Consider the following 23,864-nt stretch of genomic DNA (forward strand, 5'->3'; position numbering starts at 1 on the left):
CCAATGAAAAGTGATGTCCATTTGGTCCAAAATTATCAAAACAAATTCGGAAAAAATCATAAAATTGATAAAATGTTGCAATAAAATTTTGGTGGGAAAAATTACAGCACTGAAAGGGTTAAAAAGAAAATTACAGCAAAGCTAGTTCATGCAGTTGTCTCCCCAAAACTGAATTCTGATTCATACATGACCTCATCAGCTTAAATCAATGTTAGGGCAGTGGCATTATGCATTGGACATTCTAAACATTTCTGCTATCGTGCAGTGTGCTCAGAAGGTTATATCTGATTTGTTGATTGTCACTATTCACATCAACTTAGGGGGTTTATATAAAGATTCAGCCAACCAATTGACCAACAGCTTCCAAAATGCTGCACATTAGCCCAAAGTTTTTGTGAAATAATCTGCATCACCTCTGGAGGGGGAGGGGGGCAGAATGAGTGAAAATTGGGTCACCATCCTTATCAGATAAAAGACTCACTTAAGAAGCTGATTTCGGAGATGTAGATATGGTCATAATGAAAAAATTCCCCTGTGATGACAAAGCTCTTGACAGCATTTATAAAAGGCAGTGACTTTATGCATGCTATCCATTTTGAAATAGATGTGTACACACAATGATACAGAGGGTACCATGGAAACTAAAGGCGTGAAACTGTCTGCATCATTCTCATTTCGTGTCCGTGGTGACTACACTAAGGGACGAAACAAACCCAATCACACGCTCAAAACTTATGAAGAGTTGATATAAATCCTATCAGATACGCAGAGTTTTCCCGTTTTTGTTAATCTGACCAAAAATTTTTTTCTGTTTTCTCATATGTAGATCAGAATCCCTTGACAGTCTTAGCCCCGGTTTCTTTCCTGTTGCCAGGGATGCAAAATCCATCACCATGGTAGCAAGCCCTGGCAAAGAAGCATTGCTCAGACACTATGATGCACAAGCTCATTAATGACCACCACAGCTTAGACACATGTGGTGCATTATTTAACTGTTCAAAGGGACAATGGCCCGTGCTTTTGGTAATGTTGCAGATAACATGCAGTTTTATAGTTGACAAATCAACTTATAGTCTGGACCTAAATTCAGTTGTCAACAATAAAATCAGTAATGTACATGATACATAGATACATACATACATACATACATACATACATACATACATACATTCTGCATACATACAAACATATGTACGTGGGTGTGTATGTGCATATGTGCATGTACATGTACCGGTATACATGCATGCATACGTACATATACATGTATAAGATGTGTTCTTGCATACATACATACATACATACCAGTACATACATACATACATGTACATTGATATGTACAAACATACAAATTTGCATATATGTTAATGTCATTGGTCGATTTTGTCCCTTTGGTCAGTCTGCTTTATCTCAGATCCTCCTGGTCTCTGACAGCTTTCAAATTCAAAGTACATCGTCATCTGTGTGCACGTTGTGTACCATAATCCAGGCTGAAACCAAAATATCTTTATCCTGGGTGAAAACATATTAAAAGTGCCTGGTATAGATTTGTATTGGTGTACAGTAGTCATCTGTTGGAACAGAAAATTTTTGAAACATCTCCCAAACTCCTTGTTTATGGCTACATTTTGGACCATCCCCCAATCTTCACAATTGTGTAATGCTTGCTGTATAAAATGGATAGGTCTTGGAAGGATGTATTGAAGGAAGAGGATTATTACCAGACTGATCTTGTACCTTTTGAAATTTGCAGAAATTGGAGACCTCTATTATTATATTCTCATTGGAAGAATGGTTAAGTCAGCGGGTTAACCCTTTGAGCACCAAAGTCAACTTTTGTTGCCTTTATAAAATGTACCCCAGTCAAATTTTTTTTCAGATTTTTGCAAAATTTTTTCCATCAAAATTTTAGGGCAACACTCAACCAATTTTTACCAATTTTTTTGTAAATTTTATGATAACTTTTGACCAAATGGACATCACATTTCATTTGCTGCAGTTCTTTATCAAAATCCTGGCAAAATTCTGAAAAAAAAAAGTGACTCGGGTATATTCTATGAAAGCGACAAAAATTGACTTTGGCGCTCAAAGGGTTAAGCTTGCAATGTTTGTTTCTCAGCATCAGCTCCCATAAAATATCACAGATGTGATATAATTGTTGATTCCCAGTGTGCATTGTAGAATGAGCGAGAAGCCTGACCAAAGACTTCCACACAATGGACCACCAACATTGTAAAGGTGTTAATAAGCATAACATCTAAATTTGGTCTGTGACTGCATCCAATTAAGTGTGAAATCGCAAAGCCCGGAGCAGCTGTATTTCAATTTTGGAAGAAAAAGTGTTCGAATTTAAAATGGTGTTTTGAAATTACCAATCGTTATGTAGACCAGGCACAGTACGGTACAATTTGCACAATTGATGCAGAGACCATTGTAAGACAGCACTAATTCATTTAATGTACTTACACCTCATTGAAAAGTGAAAGACTTTTGTTTGAACTTCCTCATGGAAACTTTCAACCATTCTCTTTCAAAATCAAGACAAAATTTTGGGTCTCTGTGCAAAGTTTGCTAGTACACAAACATATTACCAAGATTTTCAGATATTTCAGGGCTTGACAATTCCTATCGCCCGACGCCCGGGACAAGTGAAATTTACGTTCGGGCAAGTCAAAAATAAAATCTGGTCGCCGCCGGACAAGTTGTTTATATCAATCACTTTATTGCATAACAACACACTTCGGAAAGTGCAGTATAGCAAGACAAAACTAAACATTGCATAAAACATTGTTGTCTATGTCTTTACCTGCAGCTGCTGGGGGAAACATAGTGTTTGTAATATATTTCATGAGAGACAGCGTATCATCTGAAGTTAAATGTACAAAAACTTATCTCTTTCATTTAAACTATCAAATATAGGATAATACAACTTCATTGCAGAAAAGAGAACTTCTCTATCACTATTATATTTTTGACACTTCATTAAATAGTGAAATTCATCCTCGACGGAAGACTTACAAAACTTACAAAATCTGGATTCAGGTGGAATTCTTGGTTTTGACCTTCTGCCACTACCGATTTGTAAACAGTGATCAGAAATACGAAGTTTTGTGACCAATTTTCTACAGCGTAAGTTCTTAATATCCAGTAAGTAATTCTCTAAATCAAACTTAGTTTTAAATTCTCTGTACGTTCTGAGCTTATTATTTCCCTTCCCAAGAGACTTTTATCATTGTGTAAATCACTGTACCAAGAAACTTGATAATGCTTGCGTAAGTTATTCTGTACAATTTTAATAGTGGCATTAATGTTACACACAGCTGACCAAATATTACCCTCGCTATAAGTATCTAGTATGTTTTGAATGAACTCAAACCACTTTGAATGATATCTTGCAGAAAGATACGCTGAACGTAACAGAATGTCATCACTGAAAACTAACTTATGCCAATATTTTAACATGCGTTTGACTATGGCAATTTTGATAGGATATCTACCAAGTTCACCTATAATACCTGCCTGGGGAGCATGTTTTGAAACTCCCAGTAAATATCTGTAGAAGAAAAGCTAACATCATTTAAGAAATTACTCTTATCATTAATTTCATTCCCCCAATTTCACAACCATAGGTAAGAATGGGAACAATCAAATGATCAAAAAGATCTAAAGAAACTTTCACAGAAAAATTCCCATTATAAGAAATACCTTTACGATTATACAACTTCTGGCGCAATCAACGCGAACCTAAGTTGCGGTTTGTGCACGTGTCCCCCGATTTGCGTTGTCGTTCACACAAAATAAATGTCAATCACTGACTTTTTTAGATACAATTGTGACGTTCTTCTGCGATTCATTTGCCGACTCACACAATGTTGCAATTTTTCGATGATCGACATGAAATTGTTTCATCGTCCAATTAAAACGTCGCTTAAAATTTGGCGTAAACAGCATTTCTTTGTTGTATGCTGACTGCTCCGCCCCAACAACTTAGGTAAAAAATTGCAAAACCCAATGCCATAGTGCTTATTGCAATCGACCGTGCAGTACTTCAAATGCGGCCTCGCGAGGTAGACGAACATTGTTGGCAGATAGTTTGTGGAGTGATCGCTGTAAATATGAGTATTATACGGTAACATTTCCACCAATGCAAACAAGGCATTGTGCTTTTTCGCGAGCCAGAACGTAATTTCCGCTCCGCAGACCTACGCAAAAATCAAGCAAAGTTGTTGCCGTAAAGAGGCACGTAGTTTACGACGATGGGCATTGTGTAACTCTGAGAAACGACATTGTGATGATTTACGACGGCGCCACGAGGGCCAGCGTGAGTGGGATCGTCTGAGAATCGACGACTCGATGTGATGATTAGAACGATGTTTCTGACAAAAGATCTAAACATAAGCGTTATGATGAGGAAAAACGCCGTAGATGTTATCTCCCGAAATGGAATTTGGAAAGCACAGTGGCCTTGGTTGAAATATGACGGTTCCAAAATGTTCAGTACGTCGTGTCTCAAATACCCCACCATTGCCAAAGCATGGAGGTAGGAAGAGACTACCTCCATGGCCATACCATGACCAAACCAAGCGAAATGCTTTTCTTGACAGATACGACATGTTTCGCGTTGAATCGATAAGGTCTCACGAGTTTAGTCAACCGCATTTGGACTGTTTGGCACATCGCAGATGAGATCGTGACGGGGACAATGATTGTGGAAATTTTGTGGGTCCCGCTGAGCCCGATAGTACGGTTTCACTTGCCAACAATCCGATCGCATGCACTCGCAATGCGTGAACCGAATGACGACGACCAGCGACAGAAACTGACCAATCTTTTTACGACGACATTTATGCTTGCCAAACACGGGAAGCCGATGTATGATATGTACCTTCAAATTCAATGTTAGCCCTGCGTACAGGTCTGTGTGTTCCCGGCGTTATACGGCCTCTTGTGGTGGAGGCCGTATAACGCCAAGAACACACAGACCGTACGCAGGCCTACTTCAGTGCAAACTTTTGAAAAAAATCGGCGTCAACATCGGCGAAAATTACCAAGATAAGAGAGCCCTGAAAGCCGCTACGGAATTCGTCGCAAGTATTTTGGTCTTGATTATTACAATGGAGGACAAGTAAAATTTTTGAGAGGACAAGTGAAATTGAAAATCCACTTGTCCGACGGACAAGTGAACTGGAAAAAAAATTGTCAAGCACTGATATTTGAAATTCAAAATGGCTGCCATCCCTGTGTGAACTCTAATTGTAAAAAATTAAAATTTTCAATTTCAAAAAACTAAGACAGTGAAAGTCTTTCTCACTCCAAGGGCTTCAAAATGAACCCCTACAAGTGATAGATCAGAATAGAATCGGAAAAGTTTGAGAGCACAAATATCTGTCCCTGTGGCACATTCTACCCTAACACTCAATTTCCTGTTTGTCTTACAGAAACTCCTCCTGCGGCCTTCTCGCCGAGACCACGCACGTTTCCCAAACACGTGCCCTCGCCAATGGACGACAAATATGAGGAAATTGCCAACGCCATCTACATGACGGACTCCGAAGGGAGCGAATCGAGATGCGCCCATTACGAGTTTCCTCCCGAGATACCGATCGAAAAGAACGAAGCGCAGAGAGCAGCCCTTGAGAGGCAGCTCAGCCATACGTGAGTCTGTCATAATTATGAGTGCAGTGCTGTGACAATAATACCAGATTTTCTTTTCTCTGATCTTACAGCTTAATGGGAATGTCTTCAGCAAATATGACCCCTTGAAATGGTGCTGTAGTTTTTTTGATGGACTGGGAGAGGGTCTCGTTGCAGCTCTCCTCAAAACATGTTATAGGGAGTTGGGGTGGGCAGGTTAAATTGCTCAAACCCTTTCACCACCATGGTTTGGTCCAAATCCATTGTTATTAATGGTGATTAGGACCTGTTTATAGGAAATTGGAGTTGGACAGGTTAAATTGCTCAAAGCACTGATCTGAAGACATTCCCACTAGCTAAAACTGGGCAAAAGACCATCACATACATTGCAATGGTTGCTCTGACCAATCTTCATTTTGTCATCGCTGAAGTACGATTCAGTCTGATTTGTAGACTTGCTGACAGGTGAGAAGATTAGCAAAATTGGTAAACGTCCTTCTAAAACACATAGCCTTCTATATTCAGAAGAATTTTTCTTAAGTTACGACCATGAAATATGGTGATTGTCAGTGTTTTCAGTGCATGTTGGGAATCCGGAAACTCATCAGGCACACAACTCCAAGGATGCTTGATTGCAGCCATACGCCAAGGGGCAACTGTGTTGTAAATGTTGCCATGGCCTTGCTATGGCAACTGAATTTGTGATGACCTCCAAACCCCCCATCCCCCCACCCCTGGGCATACTAATTTTGCAGTGTGGATGATGATAAATTATGTGATTCCCCTTATTTTGCAAAATTTTAGAGTCCAAATTTTTCGTACATATCTGTCTAACAGATCGCTTTCATTTTTGTGAGATCAACTTCCATTGTATGATGCATAGGAGGACAAAATTTTTATTTTGTTTTTTTATACAATTTAAATAATAACTCAACATTCAAAATTAATGTAGAAATCATATTATAAAATAGCAAGATATTTAAATAAATTTGATGAGAGGGTGAAAATTCAAAAACACTACAAATATGAAAAAGCAGCTTACATTTAGTTTAATATTCACAATCTGTACCATTGTTTGTGTGGTGGGTTTGGATGTCTTGCCATGTTGGAAATCAGTATCATTTTTGCCTGTTTATTTTTGAATAAAACATGTATTGCACGTAAACAAACATTCTCCCAATCTTTGAGTGTACCTGACGCGGATGACAGAAAGATTGTATAGTACAAAATATTCTTCAAATGATCATAATGTTTTAAACTTACTCTTGTGCCTGGTTTGGACAAAAATGAACTCGGCCATCGCTGCTTACATTACTTACAAAGTGTTTACTAATCTTGTTTTCTCTCTCTGCTTTTCTGTGTCATCCTTTGTGTTACCCTGTGTGTCACACCCTTTCTTTCCCTGTCTCTGTCACTGTGTGAAACCTACTCCGCAAAACCATCCTGCATTCTGCTTACCTGTGTGTGCTTCCTGACACATTCAAATAATATATACATAAAATATATATATACACCTATATGTATATACATATGTATATGTGGACATGTCGAACAAACCATACTACGAAATTTCAGCTCCAGTGAAATGGTAGACTGTCTTAACGGGCCAAGCAGGTGTGTCGGCAGACTCATTGTCTTTCAGTTTTTCAGCCTTTTTATTTTTTAGTAGGTGTAATGTCAATGTTATGTAGGAATTAGTAATTCGTTCAGGTTCATTACAGGTCTTGAAGACGATGCTCGCCGTCTCGTCGTCATCTCCCTAACCAGTCTCTCACTGTTCATGTCCATTTTATACAGCACCCTCTAAAGGTCAAAAACACTTTCACTGTTGCATGAAAACGAAAGATTTTATCATCCTAACCAGTGGTGGTGCTGTTCATGTGCATTCCAGTTCTTTGTTTCTTGTTCAAGTTTTCTTTTCCTCATCGTATTTTTCAACAATATTCTCGGTCATATCAAAGATATTACATGGTTTTCAGCACTTTCAATAACAAAACAACAACATTTTACAGGAAAGGACCAAACAAAGTCTTGCTGTTTCTTCTTAATGAAACAAGAAAATCAAACACCCTGAAGAGACGATTTGGACATACATTCAAAATAATACTCAAAAGTATTTAATGCATATTGAAAGGATTGAAACCATTTGCTGTCAGATTCAGTCTGTTAAAATCTTAGTTTTCTATCTTTTCATCTCTGAGCTTGGTTCAGACCCAGTCATGGAGGGAAAGAGGTTTGAGATTCGTGTACTTTTGTTCACTTGCAGTACCAGCAAACAGAGGTGGAACGGGTAGTTGTACTGTAATTAGCATTGAGCATACATGTAAAAGCAAGGTGCACAAGCTGTGAGATAATGCTGTCAGATCTCTTTAACTTTCCTTCAGTGTTGAAGAAATTCCCCACTGCTGTATTTTTTCCCGCCAAAATTTTAGTGCAACATTTTACCAATTTTTATGAAATTTTCTGTAATTTTTCTGATAATTTTACTATTAGACCAAATGAACACAACATTTCATTGGCCACAGTTTTTTTATCAAAATTTTGGCAAAAATCTGACAAAAATTGACTTAGGTATATTTTATAAGGGTGACAAAAATTGACTTTGGCATTCAAAAGGTTAATCACTTGATTTTGACCTCATGCCTCCATACCTGGACCCATGCTAGTTTCCTGTAAGCATACTACAGTCGGAGGAATTGCACATATTTAACAAAGCATCATGCAAATTCTTCCATAAGCCAATGTGCCAATGTTGTGTACGACAAGCAAGGCAACTGAAAGCAATGTGAAAATTGAAATTTATAACAATGACAATTTATAACAATGTGACCACTTGTACTTTTTCTGACTTTTTTGATTTGGAAGATACGAGGAAAGAAAGAAGCTCACACTCTGCTTGTACATGTCTATGCTCTCTTTGTCCTGTAAAGATTATATTTCTATGTGTCAAGAGACAAATTAGAGATAATGTAACTGTTTATTAAATAATTTTTTACACTTTATTGCCTGTCTCTTACCTCCATGCACCTACCACCATAAATAATTACAATTAAATTTGTTATTTTTGTGCTGTTACCTATCGATTTGCATTTTATTACTCAGTGTTTCATCTTTCATCGTTCTGTGTTCCATGAATTCTGCCCTCGCAGGTTGCCGATGGGTATCAGAAATGTCAGAACTGATAACAGCAGGCGCCCATGCACACTGGACAGGTAACTATAGCGACTGCCGTAGGTTGATTGTAACTTGGTCATCTATGTGTTGTATATGATTTGAATATATACGTGTATGCTGCATTAAAATGCACGTTGTATTGTCAGCAGCCATTGGTCAAAATTGAAAGAGTGTGATTCTGGTCATCAAAAGTGGTTTTAGACTAGAGATATCACACATTTCATTTGGCTTCAACTTTTTTTTATCCTAGGGTAGGTTTACCTGATTCATCAACACTGCTTATGCCTGGTGTGATCCTATTGGTCAATGCCTTCTTTGAAGCAGACTCGACCGGTTCAAACCAGTTGTAGCCAGTTTAAGCCTTCTTTTTCTCAACTTGAATTATTGTCCAGCTGGTCCAAACCGGTTTGAACTTGTATTCTCACCACGATTCAAAAAGTGGTGTGCACCACAAGTTTCACCACCAGCTCTTCAAGAGTTGTCCAGCTGAAACTGAATGTACACGCACTGCAGGACATGGTTGACACACCTGCCATGATTCTGGTGCCAAGTCCTCAGATTTGTACCATTTTCTCAAAGGATTTGGTGCGAGCTGGAAACAGAAGGCAGGACAAACCGATCTTGTAAACTGAACACAAGTGTTGACAAAGCAGTCTAACCATGATATTTCCTTTAACACTTGTGTGATGACTTCTTTCACACAGGTTTTCATTTATCTGAGATTCAAATCTGATTGTTTTAGGTTTCTTGTGTCCTACCGTACACCAACAGATCACGTCAATATCTCAATCTCTTTCAGCAGCATCAATAACCTAATTCACATGTCTACATTGTAAAAGGCTGACATCGTCATCACATCTCTTTTCCTTCCCTTTCAGTTGGAAAAGCTGTCACTATTTACTTGCATGACATTCGTAGAGAAACACTGAGATCTCAGTCGCTTTTAACCATTGCATGTTTCCCTTAACCATTGCATGACAATCTTCCTCATCATAAATTGTAAAGCGTATAATACGTAACTGTTCTGTTTTTTTTTCACCAATATACACTCAAAAATCAATCATCCTTGAACATGAAAAACTGCCTGCGATGATGCAAAACAGCTCTGCACATACCATTGCATAATTTACGAATCGGAATGATCATATTAAGTGCTCTGGGTATTTTTCAGGTTCAGTATCACTATCAGACAAATTCGCCAGCTCTACAATAATTTTTTTTCGGACCCCTAAGGAATTTCAGACAAAGGTGTATCACACCCTTGGATTCCCTGCTTATGATACGTCTCCTTTTAGAAAAAATGTTGAACACTAAAGTGTTTTAAAATGATACATTATTGCCATGTACGTGATTGTTATAGCTTTTCGGGCTGGCATGAAAGTAGCGATGGTGCCATGGCAGACAGTATTTGTGTTACTCGATTGATTTTTGGTTGTATGGTATCATTACATTCATAGTACCTGCAACATTTTTCATGTCATTTATAGATGAAGGCTGAGGGAATGCGGGCGTAGCATTTAGTCTGAAAGGTGTCTGTGTTTTGTCAAGGTTCAGTGGTACATGTAACAATGGTGTTGTTTTATCATAGCTGAATTGATGATCACCATAGCCGACAGATTTTCTATGAAAAAAAAAAACGAAGTGCTGGAGATTTGAGCAGTATTCAGTGAAATCTTACTTTTGAGCAAACTATGAATAAACTGATTTAGTGTAATAATTTGATTCTTACAAACCCCTCCATTATCTAATGCAATTTAGCCTTCTGCTGCCCTCAAGCTTAGTCTATTGTAGCTTACTGCAGACTCAGCGAGCGGGGGATTGCCCAGTTCTTGTCATTTGATGCCTGTTAGCCATTCTCAGCCTGGCCGTTGAGGGCGCATCAGAAGCTGTGCAGTGGACCAGGCAGTGTGAGAGAGATAATGTATATAGAAAATCAGATTTCTGCATTTGCTTCTGTACCCCAATTGCAAAATCAGTCAATTCATGCTTTATACACTCATCTGTGTCAGTGTCCTGCCAGTCAAGTTACGTTCTACATATAGTTGTTTTTGGCAGCCAATCATGAGGCAAAAATTCACTGAAGCTCAAGCTCATGGATAAAAGACATTTCACAACAAAAAAGTGAATACATCTTAACAGACCTACACATCACGAAAAACTATGGTATCTCATTACAATATTGTTTTCAATGACATGTCAGACTGGTTTGACCTCTGAACTTTGACATGCCATATTTGGTCATGAGAGGTTAGCCTGCCTTTCCACAGTCTGTGCTATGATAAGACCGCTCTGTTGTTACAGGTATAACATGTTGTACTGTACGTAAACTAAACTTTCCCTCCTCTACAATCACTGTATCTTTATATAATGTTAACATTTTTTTTCTACACATGATATACCCATAATCTCAAAGACATGTATTGACATGTTTTTGAACAATGTGCATTTTCACAAGGTGTCTAACGATGAATTGCACTATTATTTTCTCCGTGTACTTGTCCTGTGCAGATCATACACTGTGGCCATCGGGGAGTTTGACACCGGATTAGAGTTTGATGAGCCCCTTCCTAGAGAAAAGCAGGAAAAAGTGCAGCGCAAGATCGACCGAAGTTTAGCCACGCACTTCCAGAGGATTTCCATCACAGGAAATGACACATCCGGGGTAGGAGTTTTACATCTGCTTAGTTTTCAGTTGTGGGAATGTTTGCCGTGTGGTTTTAAGGTAGTATGCACCTCACAAGTGAAAGACTGAAAGTTTTGCTCTAACTTTCCGCGGTGAAACTTTCAACCATTCTCCTACCAATTAAGAGTAAAAGGGGTCACCACACAAAGTTTTGTACTGCATAAACAAATTACCGAACATTTACCAATATTTGAAATTCAAAATGGCTGCCAATCCTGTGTTAAGTCAGTGGGGAAGAATAAAATTTTGATTTTCGAAAAACTCAGACTGAAAATCTTACTTGAAGAGCTTCAAAATGAGCCGTCATCAGCAGTAAAACAAAAAAAAATACTAAAAATATTTTAGGGTCCAAATATATTAACTTTCCCTGAGGCATATTCTACCTTAATTTGCAATGAATTAAAAACACAATTTTCATTGCTCAAGATATTCACTTATCATTATTAAAAGAGAAAACACTAATTTGAAATGATTTGAAAATAAAATGTGACATTATTATTCGCAATCAAATTTATTAAATCCAGCCGTTAATGTTACCTTTTAAACCCAGTCATTAATGTTACCTTTTGGCTACAGTTGTGAACTTGAACCCAGCAAACAGCGTTTCATCTAAAATGCTATGTAGGGTGCATTGTGTCAAGTAAGTAACTGACCCATTTATTTGTGTGTTTTGATTCAGGTTCCGTATGAGGACTTACAGGAAGCATCTCAGTGTATCACATCGGCGTTGCTGATGCGAGAAAAGTACATGAAGCTGGCCCTGCAGCGGTTCCCCAAGACCACGTCCAAGGCACTGAGGACCGCCGACGGTAAACCCAAAGACGTCTTCAGTGATGAGGAGGAGGACGAGGAGGAGAAAGCTTCGATGTCTGAACTTGGTGAGTTGCTGTCTCAGCACCCAATGTGTTGTACAGAAGGGTGTGAGCACACTGCTCATTGTTTGACTTGTACTTACACGATCTGTGTTCTCCTCACTGCACACGACAAAACTCTTGACTGAAGTAAAAAGGAGACAAACTTGAATGAGGTGCAACACCTGGAACACAGCAGTGAGGCAGAATTCAACAGTTCAGCAAAACATACCCAAAGGTCGAAGTCTGATCACAACTCTGCTAAGCTGCTGCTAATGACAAGGTGTCACTCTTGCTATTTATCAATGCGGAAGTGAAAGATGGAGTAGTATCCATTTGCCAATAAATATAGTGAAGGCACCGTAGCGTCCAGCAAAGTAGAGAGCTACCTTTACCATGGCAGAATTTCAGCCTCACTTCATCTTCCCAGTAAATCAGTTGAACTGTCAAATATATTGATGTCATTGCAAACAAAATCTATAGAAAATTTTCTACACTGGGAAAACATGCCAATTTCTCTCTGCCATTCCAGATCATCCGATTCATCCGCCCACATCTGACAAGCATCCCTTTGATGTGGAAATTCCCGGTCCCATAAAGTGTGAGCTGAAGATAATCGAAGGAATCGTCCACATCTTTCCGGCCCAGGATGACGAAAACCAGCAGGATAAGACCAAGCCCATGGAATTTCCGTATGTTGACAGAGCGTCTTTCCTGGCGGATATGAATGAACTGACAGCGTTGATAGCCAATGGACCAATGTAAGTTTACTATTGGTATTTGATCATGCAATATTCTCTATTGGGCTGACAGACAGACAGACAGACAGGCAGGCAGACAGACAGACAGACAGATCGATCAATTAATCAATTGACAGACAGACAGACACACACACTGGGTAAGATGCCCAGCTACTCTTCAAAACCCTTATAAACATTGTTTCGGAGGACATGTTGTGGTATACTACATACAGTCTTGCCTATATCCCAGATGCCTATAGTAACATCCTACCTACATCTACGTTAGTGGTAATACCAGCCAAGTTAAAGAACAGTCCTGCGTTTGACTGCTAGCTTTTTTCAGACAAAACGTGCACTTTGAAAATTTCTTTATCAAAAAAGATCAAACATATCACAAGATGCTATTCATGTGGCCTTGTGAAGGTGCATAAATTATTCACACCATTTGAGTGCGACACAAAGACAGCGTTTTCATGGCCTAACCAAAAATACCTAATCTCCAAAAGAAGCTGAAAATGGACTCCATTTTAGAAGAGGGCGCTCTAACATGCAGAAGTAATGTAAACAAACATCATGCCAGTTAATGTAAGCCATACTGTACGCATATAATCATGTCACATTTCTCTTGTCTTTTGCAGAAAATCGTTTTCATATCGCAGATTACAATACTTGTCGTCGCGTTATCAGCTTCATATTCTGTTGAATGAGATGAAGGAGCTAGCAGCACAGAGGAGTGTACCCCACAGGGACTTCTATAACATCAGAAAGGTAGGAACATTGGCAAGAGTTCCTCTAGGCCGCAACCATGAAATCACTTTAATCGTGGACTTTCCTTGGAAAAAGCACATCCAATATAACTTTTGGAGGGGTTTAGAATTAGATTTAGGGTTAGTTTTAAGGTTAGCATACTTAAATTGTTGTATATCCTACCTAAAAAAAAACATTTTTGGGTGGGAGTCTTAAGGAACTCTTTCCTGAACATTTTATTAAAACACATGCTAGGGTAGTATACAATAATTTATTTCACCTACTGGTAGGTAAAGTTATCAATGTGTTGACATTTTTTACATAGGTTTAAAAAACAAAGATGTGTGCTGTTAGCTTCACAATGATATAACCGCTATTCTGTGTCTAGTAATGGTATACAATTACTTGGTACTTGCCTTCTCAAGGAGGTTGAAGCTACAGATGATCAGTGCAACTCTGTTTGTGTTTCCCTAACTTCAGGTGGACACCCACGTACACGCCGCCTCCTGCATGAATCAGAAACATTTGCTTCGCTTCATCAAAAGCCGACTCAAGAAGTACCCGGATGAAGTGGTCTGTGAGGACAATGGCAAGAAGCTGACACTGACGCAGGTATGTACAGTGCCATGCCACAAGTTTCTGCATTTCCTAGGAGAGTATCCCCTTCTCATCTCTTTCTGACACAGACAGTTTCTGAAATATTACTGTGAAAAACTCAAGTGCAAGAGCCAAGAGAATTTATGAAGTAGTTTTGCTTTTGGAAAGTAGACACTGATATTAAATGGACAAAGTTGGCCATATTTCATGAAACCATCGCAAAAATGAATTAATGGTCATGACCATTAATTCATTTTCGCCATGGTTTCATTTAATTTGTCTAGAACTGGAGTCAAATATATGCATGGTCACCCATCCATTCAGTATCTTTCAATATGTCAAACAATATAAGTAGCATCTCGTATAAAAAAAAATCATGAAAAATGGCCAACTTTGATCATTTAAGATAACTTGTAGCATCAGATTAAGGACATGTGACTTCAAATGGAAGTTTTCTTAGTTTAGAATGACGTATTGGTTGATGGGCCCTGTGGTATACTTAAAGTAAACTTAAAATGTACTCATTCTCTCCAAAGGTGTTTGAAAAACTGAAACTTACAGCCTATGATCTGACAGTTGACATGTTGGATGTACACGCTGTAAGTAATATCTCGTACAATGATAAATCTCTCATCAATGCTGTGCTGCCCTTTTTTTTATGAACAAATGAATTCTCAAGTTATGGTTTAAACACGGGTTTATCATGATTATCATGAAAATACATCGTAGCCGGCTGAGATTTGCTCCAGCTTGACCTGTCAATAGTTGTAACATGAAACAATGCTATAGTATAACTTTTGCCACCTCATGAAATCAAATGAAAATAAAGCTACCTCAATTATGAGTATTTCAATGGCCAGCAGCTGTAGCTTTTGCGGCCTTTTTGCCTTATCTTTGGGTTTAAATGTTGACTACAGTTTCTTTTTGAACTTTCAAACGTATTTGAGATACACGGTTGTCAGCTGGTCGACATAGCCTGTAGATGTGTAAATTAGGTTGTTATTGTCAACAGGTGACCGCTGGTCTGGACTAGAATTCCATCGTAAACAATAACTTTGAATTCTACAGGCATAGACACAGTGTTAACAACTATACTATTTCGTGCCAGTGTATTAAACGGGAAATTACAGGACCGTGGGCGCACAATAGGGAAATTACTGGGCGGGAGTTTTTGAATTCTCATAGCATCGCTTTAACAGTATAAGAAATTTGAATAATCATGATCAACACTTACGTGACATATGCAAAGAGGTGTCAAATGGTCGTACAGGGAACACGCTTTGAAACATATGTGTTCTACAACAAAAAGCGGAACATTTTTTTCAGTTTATTTTCAACTCAAGTTTAGTCGCTATATATTCAAGATTCAAGTACAATGGACACCTGAAACATGTCAAATTATGGGATTCTGGGACCGAACACGGCACGTCCGATCAGTAGCGTGGCTCTTTTACATTTGCATAGATTTACAATAATCCGGCTTTTATAGGGGAAGTTCCTGTTTAAGGTCATAATGCAGATCTTAGAATTTAACAGATGTGCCAGAAAAAGTCAATTTGTTAATACTGGAATCCACAATCTGAAAGTAGAACATGTTCTAATAAATATTGAACAATGGCTTTACTCAAAGATTTTACTGTTGTGAAATCAAGGCAATGTAAAAGTCATTTCATTTTCAGAAGAAGAAGGGTAATTTTTGCCAAAATGTCAGTTATGACCTTCTTGACTGGTGACTGTCTTTCTAATGGTTTTATGCACACTCGAACAGCCAAAATAGTGTGTGGCTTCAGAAACAGGCAGTATGATCAACTGTCGTCTCAATCAGTGGCTTGGTCAGTTTTATCCAGCAGTGCACAAGAATCATGTTCTAATGAAATCTGATTTTACTTCATGCCCTGATTTCAGGACCGCAATACATTTCACCGCTTCGACAAGTTCAATGCCAAGTACAACCCGATCGGTGAGAGCAGGCTGAGGGAGATTTTCATCAAAACTAATAATTACAATAACGGGATGTTCTTTGCACAGCTGATAAAAGTAGGTGTATTTCTGATGTCAATCATATGATATTATTTCAATAAACAATCATTAAAAACTTAGCTTTTTGTGCAAGTTGAGAGAACCTTTATCTGTATATGAAGACAATTCAGATTTTTTAGCTCATATTTGGTATATATATATAAATACCAAAAAGAGCTTATATGGTGAGTCGGTGGTGTCTGTATGTATGTATGTGCGGATGAGTGTTTTTGTGTTTGTTGCATGTGTCAGCTACAGTTTATAGATGTATTTCCCACAGTGTGTTAAAATACCCAGTACTCAGTTTGTAAACATTGACTTTACATTTATTTGCATGTTGTGTATTGTTAATGTTATGATCAAGTCCGGTCCAGACTTGGCTTTAATTGTCAACAATAAGAATACATGTCAAACAGTGACACGCAACATTGACAAACCAAATATCGGAAACTTTTTCAAATTTGTCAAAATTTAAGTAGTTACTGTTATGCAGTTACAAAATGTATGAAACATCTTTTGCAGAAACATCCAGATTTACATGATTCTTGAGTGTTATTAGTCCCCACGGACACCGTCCGGGGGGACTTATAGGTTTGGTCATGTCCGTGCGTGCGTGTGTGCGTGCGTGCGTGCGTCAGTGCGTGCGTCCGTGCGTCCGTCCGTTCACGCAGATATCTCAGAGATGCCTGGAGCGATTTCATTCAAACTTGGTACAAGGATTACTTCATATGTTATACAGATGCACGTCGATTTGTTTTGTGGTACGATCCAATATGGCTGCCAGGCGGCCATTTTATTACGATTTTTTCATGTACAGAGCCATAACTCAGGCATGTTTCAACTGATTTTATTCAAAGTTGGTACAAGGACATTGACCAATGTCATAGATATGCATGTCAATTTTTTTGGTGATACGATCCAATATGACCGCCGTGCGGCCATTTTGTTACGATTTTTTCATGTACAGAGCCATAACTCAGGCATATCTCAACCGATTTTATTCAAACTGGTACAAGGACATTGACCTATGTCATACATATGCATGTCAATTTGTTTTGTGATACAATCCAATATGGCCACCAGGCGGCCATTTTATTATGATTTTTACCTTCTCGTGTCTATTTATAGACAGAGAAGGTATTAGAGTTGAAAACCAATATGCTGCTGTCAAGAACTTCCGTCTGTCAAGACTTCCGTCTGTCAAGATCCGTTGACGTCATGCCATTGTGATGGGTCATATCATAAACTGGGGGTGTTCATGGCTCAGGTTGAGGTGTGGGAGAACGATTTTGAGCTATGACAAAAATCAAAAGGGACTTAGCGGCATAGCCACAGTGTTAAGCCTTTCTCCAAGGTTTCTTAGTTGACTACAATCTATTACAGACTACTGAGCTGACGTTAGGGGTACTCACTTTGTGTTTGCTCACTCTGTGAGCGCTAGTGTTTGGTACTGAGTTGCGTGGATATCCCCTCATGGCCTCACGTGATCTGGGCCTGTTGCATAATCTGCAGAGATGATCATATGCCTCCGAGTCTGAAAACTGTCATTGTGTAAGCCTGTCGGCATTTTCCTTGCATTTTTTCTGATTTAATTTTGCAAGATATCGGCGAGTACCTCAATATTTCAAGATAACCCTTTCTTCCCAATCGTTTCCTGGAGTTTCAGAGTCATATGAACGAAAATGAGTGAAAGTTTTAGACAGGAAAATCGGATGTCGGCCATGTTCAATGTTTACAGTACAATCAGAAGTTTACGTGGAGGAATTAACCAACAAACACAGGAGTGTTCATGATGCCCGCCCTCTAGAGGCAGACCCTCCTATATGAAGTACCACATTTGATGCTTGTGGAAAGCTTGACCACACAATGGAGCTCGAGCATTTAAACTTTTAGAAAATGACAAACTGAATAAGAAGGTATTCAGAAAATGTCAAACACTGAGGAAAAATGCGCAAATATTCAAAATAAACAGGTTAACTGATTGGTCAGCTATAAAAACAATGAAAATGTTTATGATCAAAAGTTTTTGAGATGCGCACATTTTAACAAATACAGAAATTATTAACATTATAAATATAAGACCAAACTATTTTTTCAGGGATGGGACAGGTTGGAAATGAGGGGTGCGAGACAAAGGCACTCCTATTGCTGCATGTGGATGTAGCCACACCATTTCATTTACAGCATACTTATTCACTGTGTTGTGTTCAAGTTCCATATTGTACTGACTGTCATACAAGGATAACATAAGCAAATCAAATCAAATTAGAAAAGGATCAATGCTGTTGTGTGGATTTTGCTGAACATGGCTGATATTTCGCCCTATATATTTGGTATCCAGCAAAGGCATATTTTGATGTAAAGTCAAAATTAACACTACATTGCTGACAATATATTTTACCGTTTCTGCATGAATTTTTCTTTTTTAAATTATAGTATATTAGTACTTCAAACAGATTAACAATTATCGTGATGTCAACCCATAATTTTACATCACAAAGACTGTAGTTCTGCCAATTTTTTTTGTTTTTCAGTCATTTTATAAATTTTGCACTGCACAAGATGATTGAACAAATTGCAATGTTTGAATTTGTAAACTCAAAGAATAAAAATCCTTTGGTCACAAATTAAATTATTTTTTGAAAAGAAATTTACTTTGAAACACTTTTAGCATATATTCTTTACACGGTCATGTAGTTCAAGGAAATATGCCTATTAAAAACAGTATTTCTTCACTTTCAATTTTTTTTCAATACTATGACAATTATCAGCCATGAGGTTATACAAACACAAGACCAGATAAGCGTTTTTCGTCATTTCCACAGGACTCTTTGGAAAATCCATTAAAAACAGTTAAAAGTGACTGGAAATGATCACTTGGTATACATTTAATTTACAGATGCCAGGTTGTGTATTTCACATGCACTCAGGTCAGTAAGGAAGTGCGTCATTACTATTTTGGACTGTTATTCTTACTTCTGAATTGTTTAACTTTTTTCCACATTGAACTATCTTTAGGCAGTTTATACTGTAGCTTAGAATTTTTTTGATTGATGTATTTAATCATCTTTTTGGTTCTTTGGGTCCATATCCCACCTCATGCCCCTACATCATCAACTATTTACCAACAACTCCATGCCAACAACCAATTACCTGACCTGGCCACACATTAGAGAAGGTACAGCGTCATTGACGGTATTTTTTCATGTACAGAGCCATAACTCAGACATGTTTCAACAGATTTTATTCAAAGTTGGTACAAGGACATTGACCAATGTCATAGCTATGCACGTCAATTTGTTTTGTGATACGATCCAATATGGCTGCCGTGCGGCCATTTTGTTACGATTTTTTCATGTACGGAGCCATAACTCTGGCATATCCCAACCGATTTTATTCAAACTTGGTACAAGGACATTGACATATGTCATGCACATGCACGTTGATTTGTTTTGTGATACAATCCAATATGGCCGCCGTGTGGCCATTTTATTACGTTTTTTCGTGTCCAGAACCATAACTCATACATGTATCAAGCAAATTTATTCAAAGTTGTTACAAGGAGATCGACCAATGTCATACATATGCACCTTAATTTGTTTTGTGATACGATCCAATATGGCTGCTGTGCGGCCATTTTGTTATGATTTTTTTCATGTACAAAGCCATAACTCAGGCATATCTCAACCGATTTTAATCAAAGTTGGTACAAGGACATTGACCTATGTCATACATATGCACAGTGATTTGTTTTGTGATACGATCCAATATGGCCGCCGGGTGGCAATTTTATTACGATTTTTTCATGTCTTGAACTACAACTCAAACATGTATCAAGCGAATTTATTCAAAAGTATTTTTATCACAGACCTAATGAAGAGGACTCTATCCTCTCTGAGGACCTGTAATCAAAGTACCCATTAACAAGTGGGGACTGTGTCATCAACGATGACTTGTTGTGTGTAAAATAATTTATTAGTCCCCACTGACACCGTCCGGGGGACTTATAGGTTTGGGCATGTCCGTGCGTGCGTCCGTGCGTGCGTCCGTCCGTCCGTGCGTCCGTCCGTTCACGCAGATATCTCAGAGATGCAAAGAGCGATTTCATTCAAACTTGGTACAAGGATTACTTCATATGTCATACAGATGCACGTCGATTTGTTTTGTGATACAATCCAATATGGCCGCCAGGCGGCCATTTTATTACGATTTTTTCATGTAAAGAGCCATAACTCAGACATGTTTCACCGATTTTATTCAAAGTTGGTACAAGGACATTGACCAATGTCATAGATATGTACATTGATTTTTTGTGTGATACGATCCAATATGGCCGCCAGGCGGCCATTTTATTACGATTTTTTCATGTAAAGAGCCATAACTCAGACATGTTTCAACCAATTTTATTCAAAGTTGGTACAAGGACATTGACCAATGTCATAGATATGTACATTGATTTTTTTTTGTGATACAATCCAATATGGCCGCCAGGCGGCCATTTTATTACGATTTTTTCATGTATAGAGCCATAACTCAGACATGTTTCAACCGATTTTATTCAAAATTGGTACAAGGACATTGACCAATGTCATAGATATGTACATTGATTTGTTTTGTGATATGATCCAATATGGCCGCCAGGCGGCCATTTTATTACGATTTTTTCATGTATAGAGCCATAACTCAGACATTTTTCAACCGATTTTATTCAAAGTTGGTACAAGGACATTGACCAATGTCATAGATATGTACATCGATTTGTTTTGTGATACGATCCAATATGGCTGCCAGGCGGCCATATTATTACAATTTTTTTCATGTACAGAGCCATAACTCAGACATGTTTCAACCGATTTTATTCAAAGTTGGTACAAGGACATTGTCCAATGTCATAGATAGGCACGTTGATTTTTTTGGTGGTACGATCCAATATGGCCGCCAGGCGGCCATTTTATTACGATTTTTTCATGTAAGGAGCCATAACTCAGGCATATCTCAACTCATTTTATTCAAAGTTGGTACAAGGACATTGACCCATGTCATACATATGTACATCGATTTGTTTTGTGATACGATCAAATATGGCTGCCAGGCAGCCATTTTATTACGATGTTTTCATGTACAGAGCCATAATACTCAGACATGTATCAAGCGAATTTATTCAAAGTTGGTACAAGGAGATTGACTAATGTCATACATATGCATGTCAATTTGTTATGTGATACGATCCAATATGGCTGCCGTGCGGCCATTTTGTTACGATTTTTTCATGTACAGAGCCATAATTCTCAGGTATATCTCAACCGATTTTATTCAAAGTTGGTACAAGGACATTAACCTATGTCATACATATGTAGGTCAATTTGCTTCATGATATGATCCAATATGGCTGCATGGCAGCCATTTTGTTACAAATTTTTCATGTCCTTAGCCAAAACTTGGGCACATCTCAACTGATTTTATTCACGGATTTTATTGAAACATAGTACAAGGACATTGACCTATGTCATACATATGCACATTGATTTGTTTTGTGATACAATCCAATATGGCCGCAGTGGTGCCATTTTTTTTTCTGAATTTTTCATGTCTGGAACCATAACTCAGACTTGTATCAAGCGAATTTATTCAAAGTTGGTACAAGGACATTGACTTATTTATACATATGTATGTCGATTTGTTTCATGGTCCAATATGGCCACATGGTAGCAATTTTGTTATGGTTGTTCCATGTCGAGAGCCATAACTCTGGCAAGTCTCAACTGATCTTATTCGAAATTGGTACATGGACTTTTACTTATTTTATTCATATACGTGTTGATTTTTAGTCCTTTGGGCCTTTGGCCCAAAGTACTAATGTGATGACGCGGCCTCTGTTGTTGCATACAGTGGGCCGTATGCTGTGGACGCAGGTATCTCGGAAACGCTTCAGTAACTTTTTCTGAAATTTGGTCTGGTGGTCATTTTGGCATGTATCTCAAACGGTCTTTTTTCTTTTTTTGATTGAATCATTTTAAAGTCACTTTTTTAGCTTTTTTGTGAAAACCACTATTTTCAATTTTTCCTCAAAACCACTGATTTGATTATTGTGATATTTGGCATGGGTGTTCGTATAGTTGAAATGCCGTCAGAAATGTTCAAAATTTGGTGATACATGCCTTGTATTATTTTAAACAATATTTTTATCCATTTTTATTTTATATTTACTTGATTTTGACTCGCTTTCGTTAAAGCTACCGTCTGCGCATGCGCACAACTCTAGGACAAAATCTGAGTTGAGAATCGAATCGGACGCCATCTTGTTTCTCGATGTGGGCACATTTTTTACTTTGTGAACGTTTCACTGTGCATTTCAATATATTCTATAGTTATGACGTTGACAGTGATGCACTTTTGCGGCTGTCGTGTATTTTTTGGTACGAAAGGCGCCTTTGATCGACTGAAGAATGATGGTACCGGCAGGCATCAGTTCTACTGAGCTGAGGAAGTAATCCACTGGCCCGCATAGGTCAGGGACTCACTTAGGGGAGAACCACTTGATTTGGGGGGGGGGGGGGTATGGAGGATTTTGAGAAAAAAAATTGTCACCAGGTGAAATAAAAGAAAAAAATAAGCCTGTAATGGCTTGAGAAAAAAAAATTCTCATAACAGACAGAAATAAATAAAAATGGAATTGTCATAATGCAGTTGAAATGAGCAAAATTTTGGAAATTCATTCTCATGTGTTCTTTGCTAGCATGCTGCCATAGGCAGCGCAAATGTTTTTACCACAAGCAATTCTCATGTGTTTTTTTTCCCAGCACTTATGATATAAGCATTCACTACTTTACACCTCAGTGCACTCGATGTTTTCCTTCCTTTTCCTTTCCTCCCTTTCTGACCCAAGAAATCATATTTCTGGATTTCTGTTGCAATATCTCAATGGTACAGGCAATATCTAGATGGGACTATTTGACTTCTGTACATTGTGAAAATTGAAAACACAAGACAGGAGTCAATAAACTAGTGTAAAAACCAATATATTATTCTCTCAACATAAATATGTTAGAAAGATTACAAGTTGTCAAAGAAAAATTGAGGAACAACAAATATAATGAAATACAATGTGTGAGCCTTGTTTCTCTGACCACAAAAGATAACATCTCCCCTGAGAACTTAAAAGGAATTGACTGTTATAAAGAAAAGCAGGTATAGTACTGATCACTGTTGATTTGCCAAAAAAGTGTTCTATAATTTAAAGTTGTATATATACTAGACTTTCATTTTGTTTTCATTCGTTGGAATGTAAAATGAATATATAAAACCATCCTGTGATATGTGAAACACTGGCTTAAATTTGAAAAATTGCACTGCTACTCCATTTGATAAAAAAATTGATGCAGGTGTGACAGTTGAAATTAAAAAATGCTGTCTCTCTGACAA

At 38.0% G+C, this 23,864-nt stretch overlaps 1 protein-coding gene across 6 annotated transcripts in view; it reads left to right on the top strand.

Annotated features, from left to right (window-relative positions):
• The window catches only part of LOC139129996 (AMP deaminase 2-like), a 50,997-nt gene that overhangs the window by 16,463 nt on the left and 10,670 nt on the right, over positions 1-23,864 (top strand). For 3 of the 6 annotated variants that reach the window (XM_070695709.1, XM_070695706.1, XM_070695712.1), the window contains exons 2-11: positions 5,436-5,652; positions 7,207-7,245; positions 8,781-8,843; positions 11,314-11,467; positions 12,168-12,366; positions 12,872-13,100; positions 13,718-13,847; positions 14,307-14,438; positions 14,960-15,022; positions 16,329-16,460. In XM_070695709.1, coding sequence (XP_070551810.1) covers positions 5,436-5,652; positions 7,207-7,245; positions 8,781-8,843; positions 11,314-11,467; positions 12,168-12,366; positions 12,872-13,100; positions 13,718-13,847; positions 14,307-14,438; positions 14,960-15,022; positions 16,329-16,460 — 1,358 coding nt within the window. The remainder of the gene's footprint in view (positions 1-5,435; positions 5,653-7,206; positions 7,246-8,780; positions 8,844-11,313; positions 11,468-12,167; positions 12,367-12,871; positions 13,101-13,717; positions 13,848-14,306; positions 14,439-14,959; positions 15,023-16,328; positions 16,461-23,864) is intronic. The other 3 variants (XM_070695711.1, XM_070695710.1, XM_070695708.1) reach the window with 2 other exon arrangements.

The sequence above is a fragment of the Ptychodera flava genome, chromosome 3 (assembly GCF_041260155.1).
Source record: "Ptychodera flava strain L36383 chromosome 3, AS_Pfla_20210202, whole genome shotgun sequence".
Classification (NCBI taxonomy): Eukaryota; Metazoa; Hemichordata; class Enteropneusta; family Ptychoderidae; genus Ptychodera; species Ptychodera flava.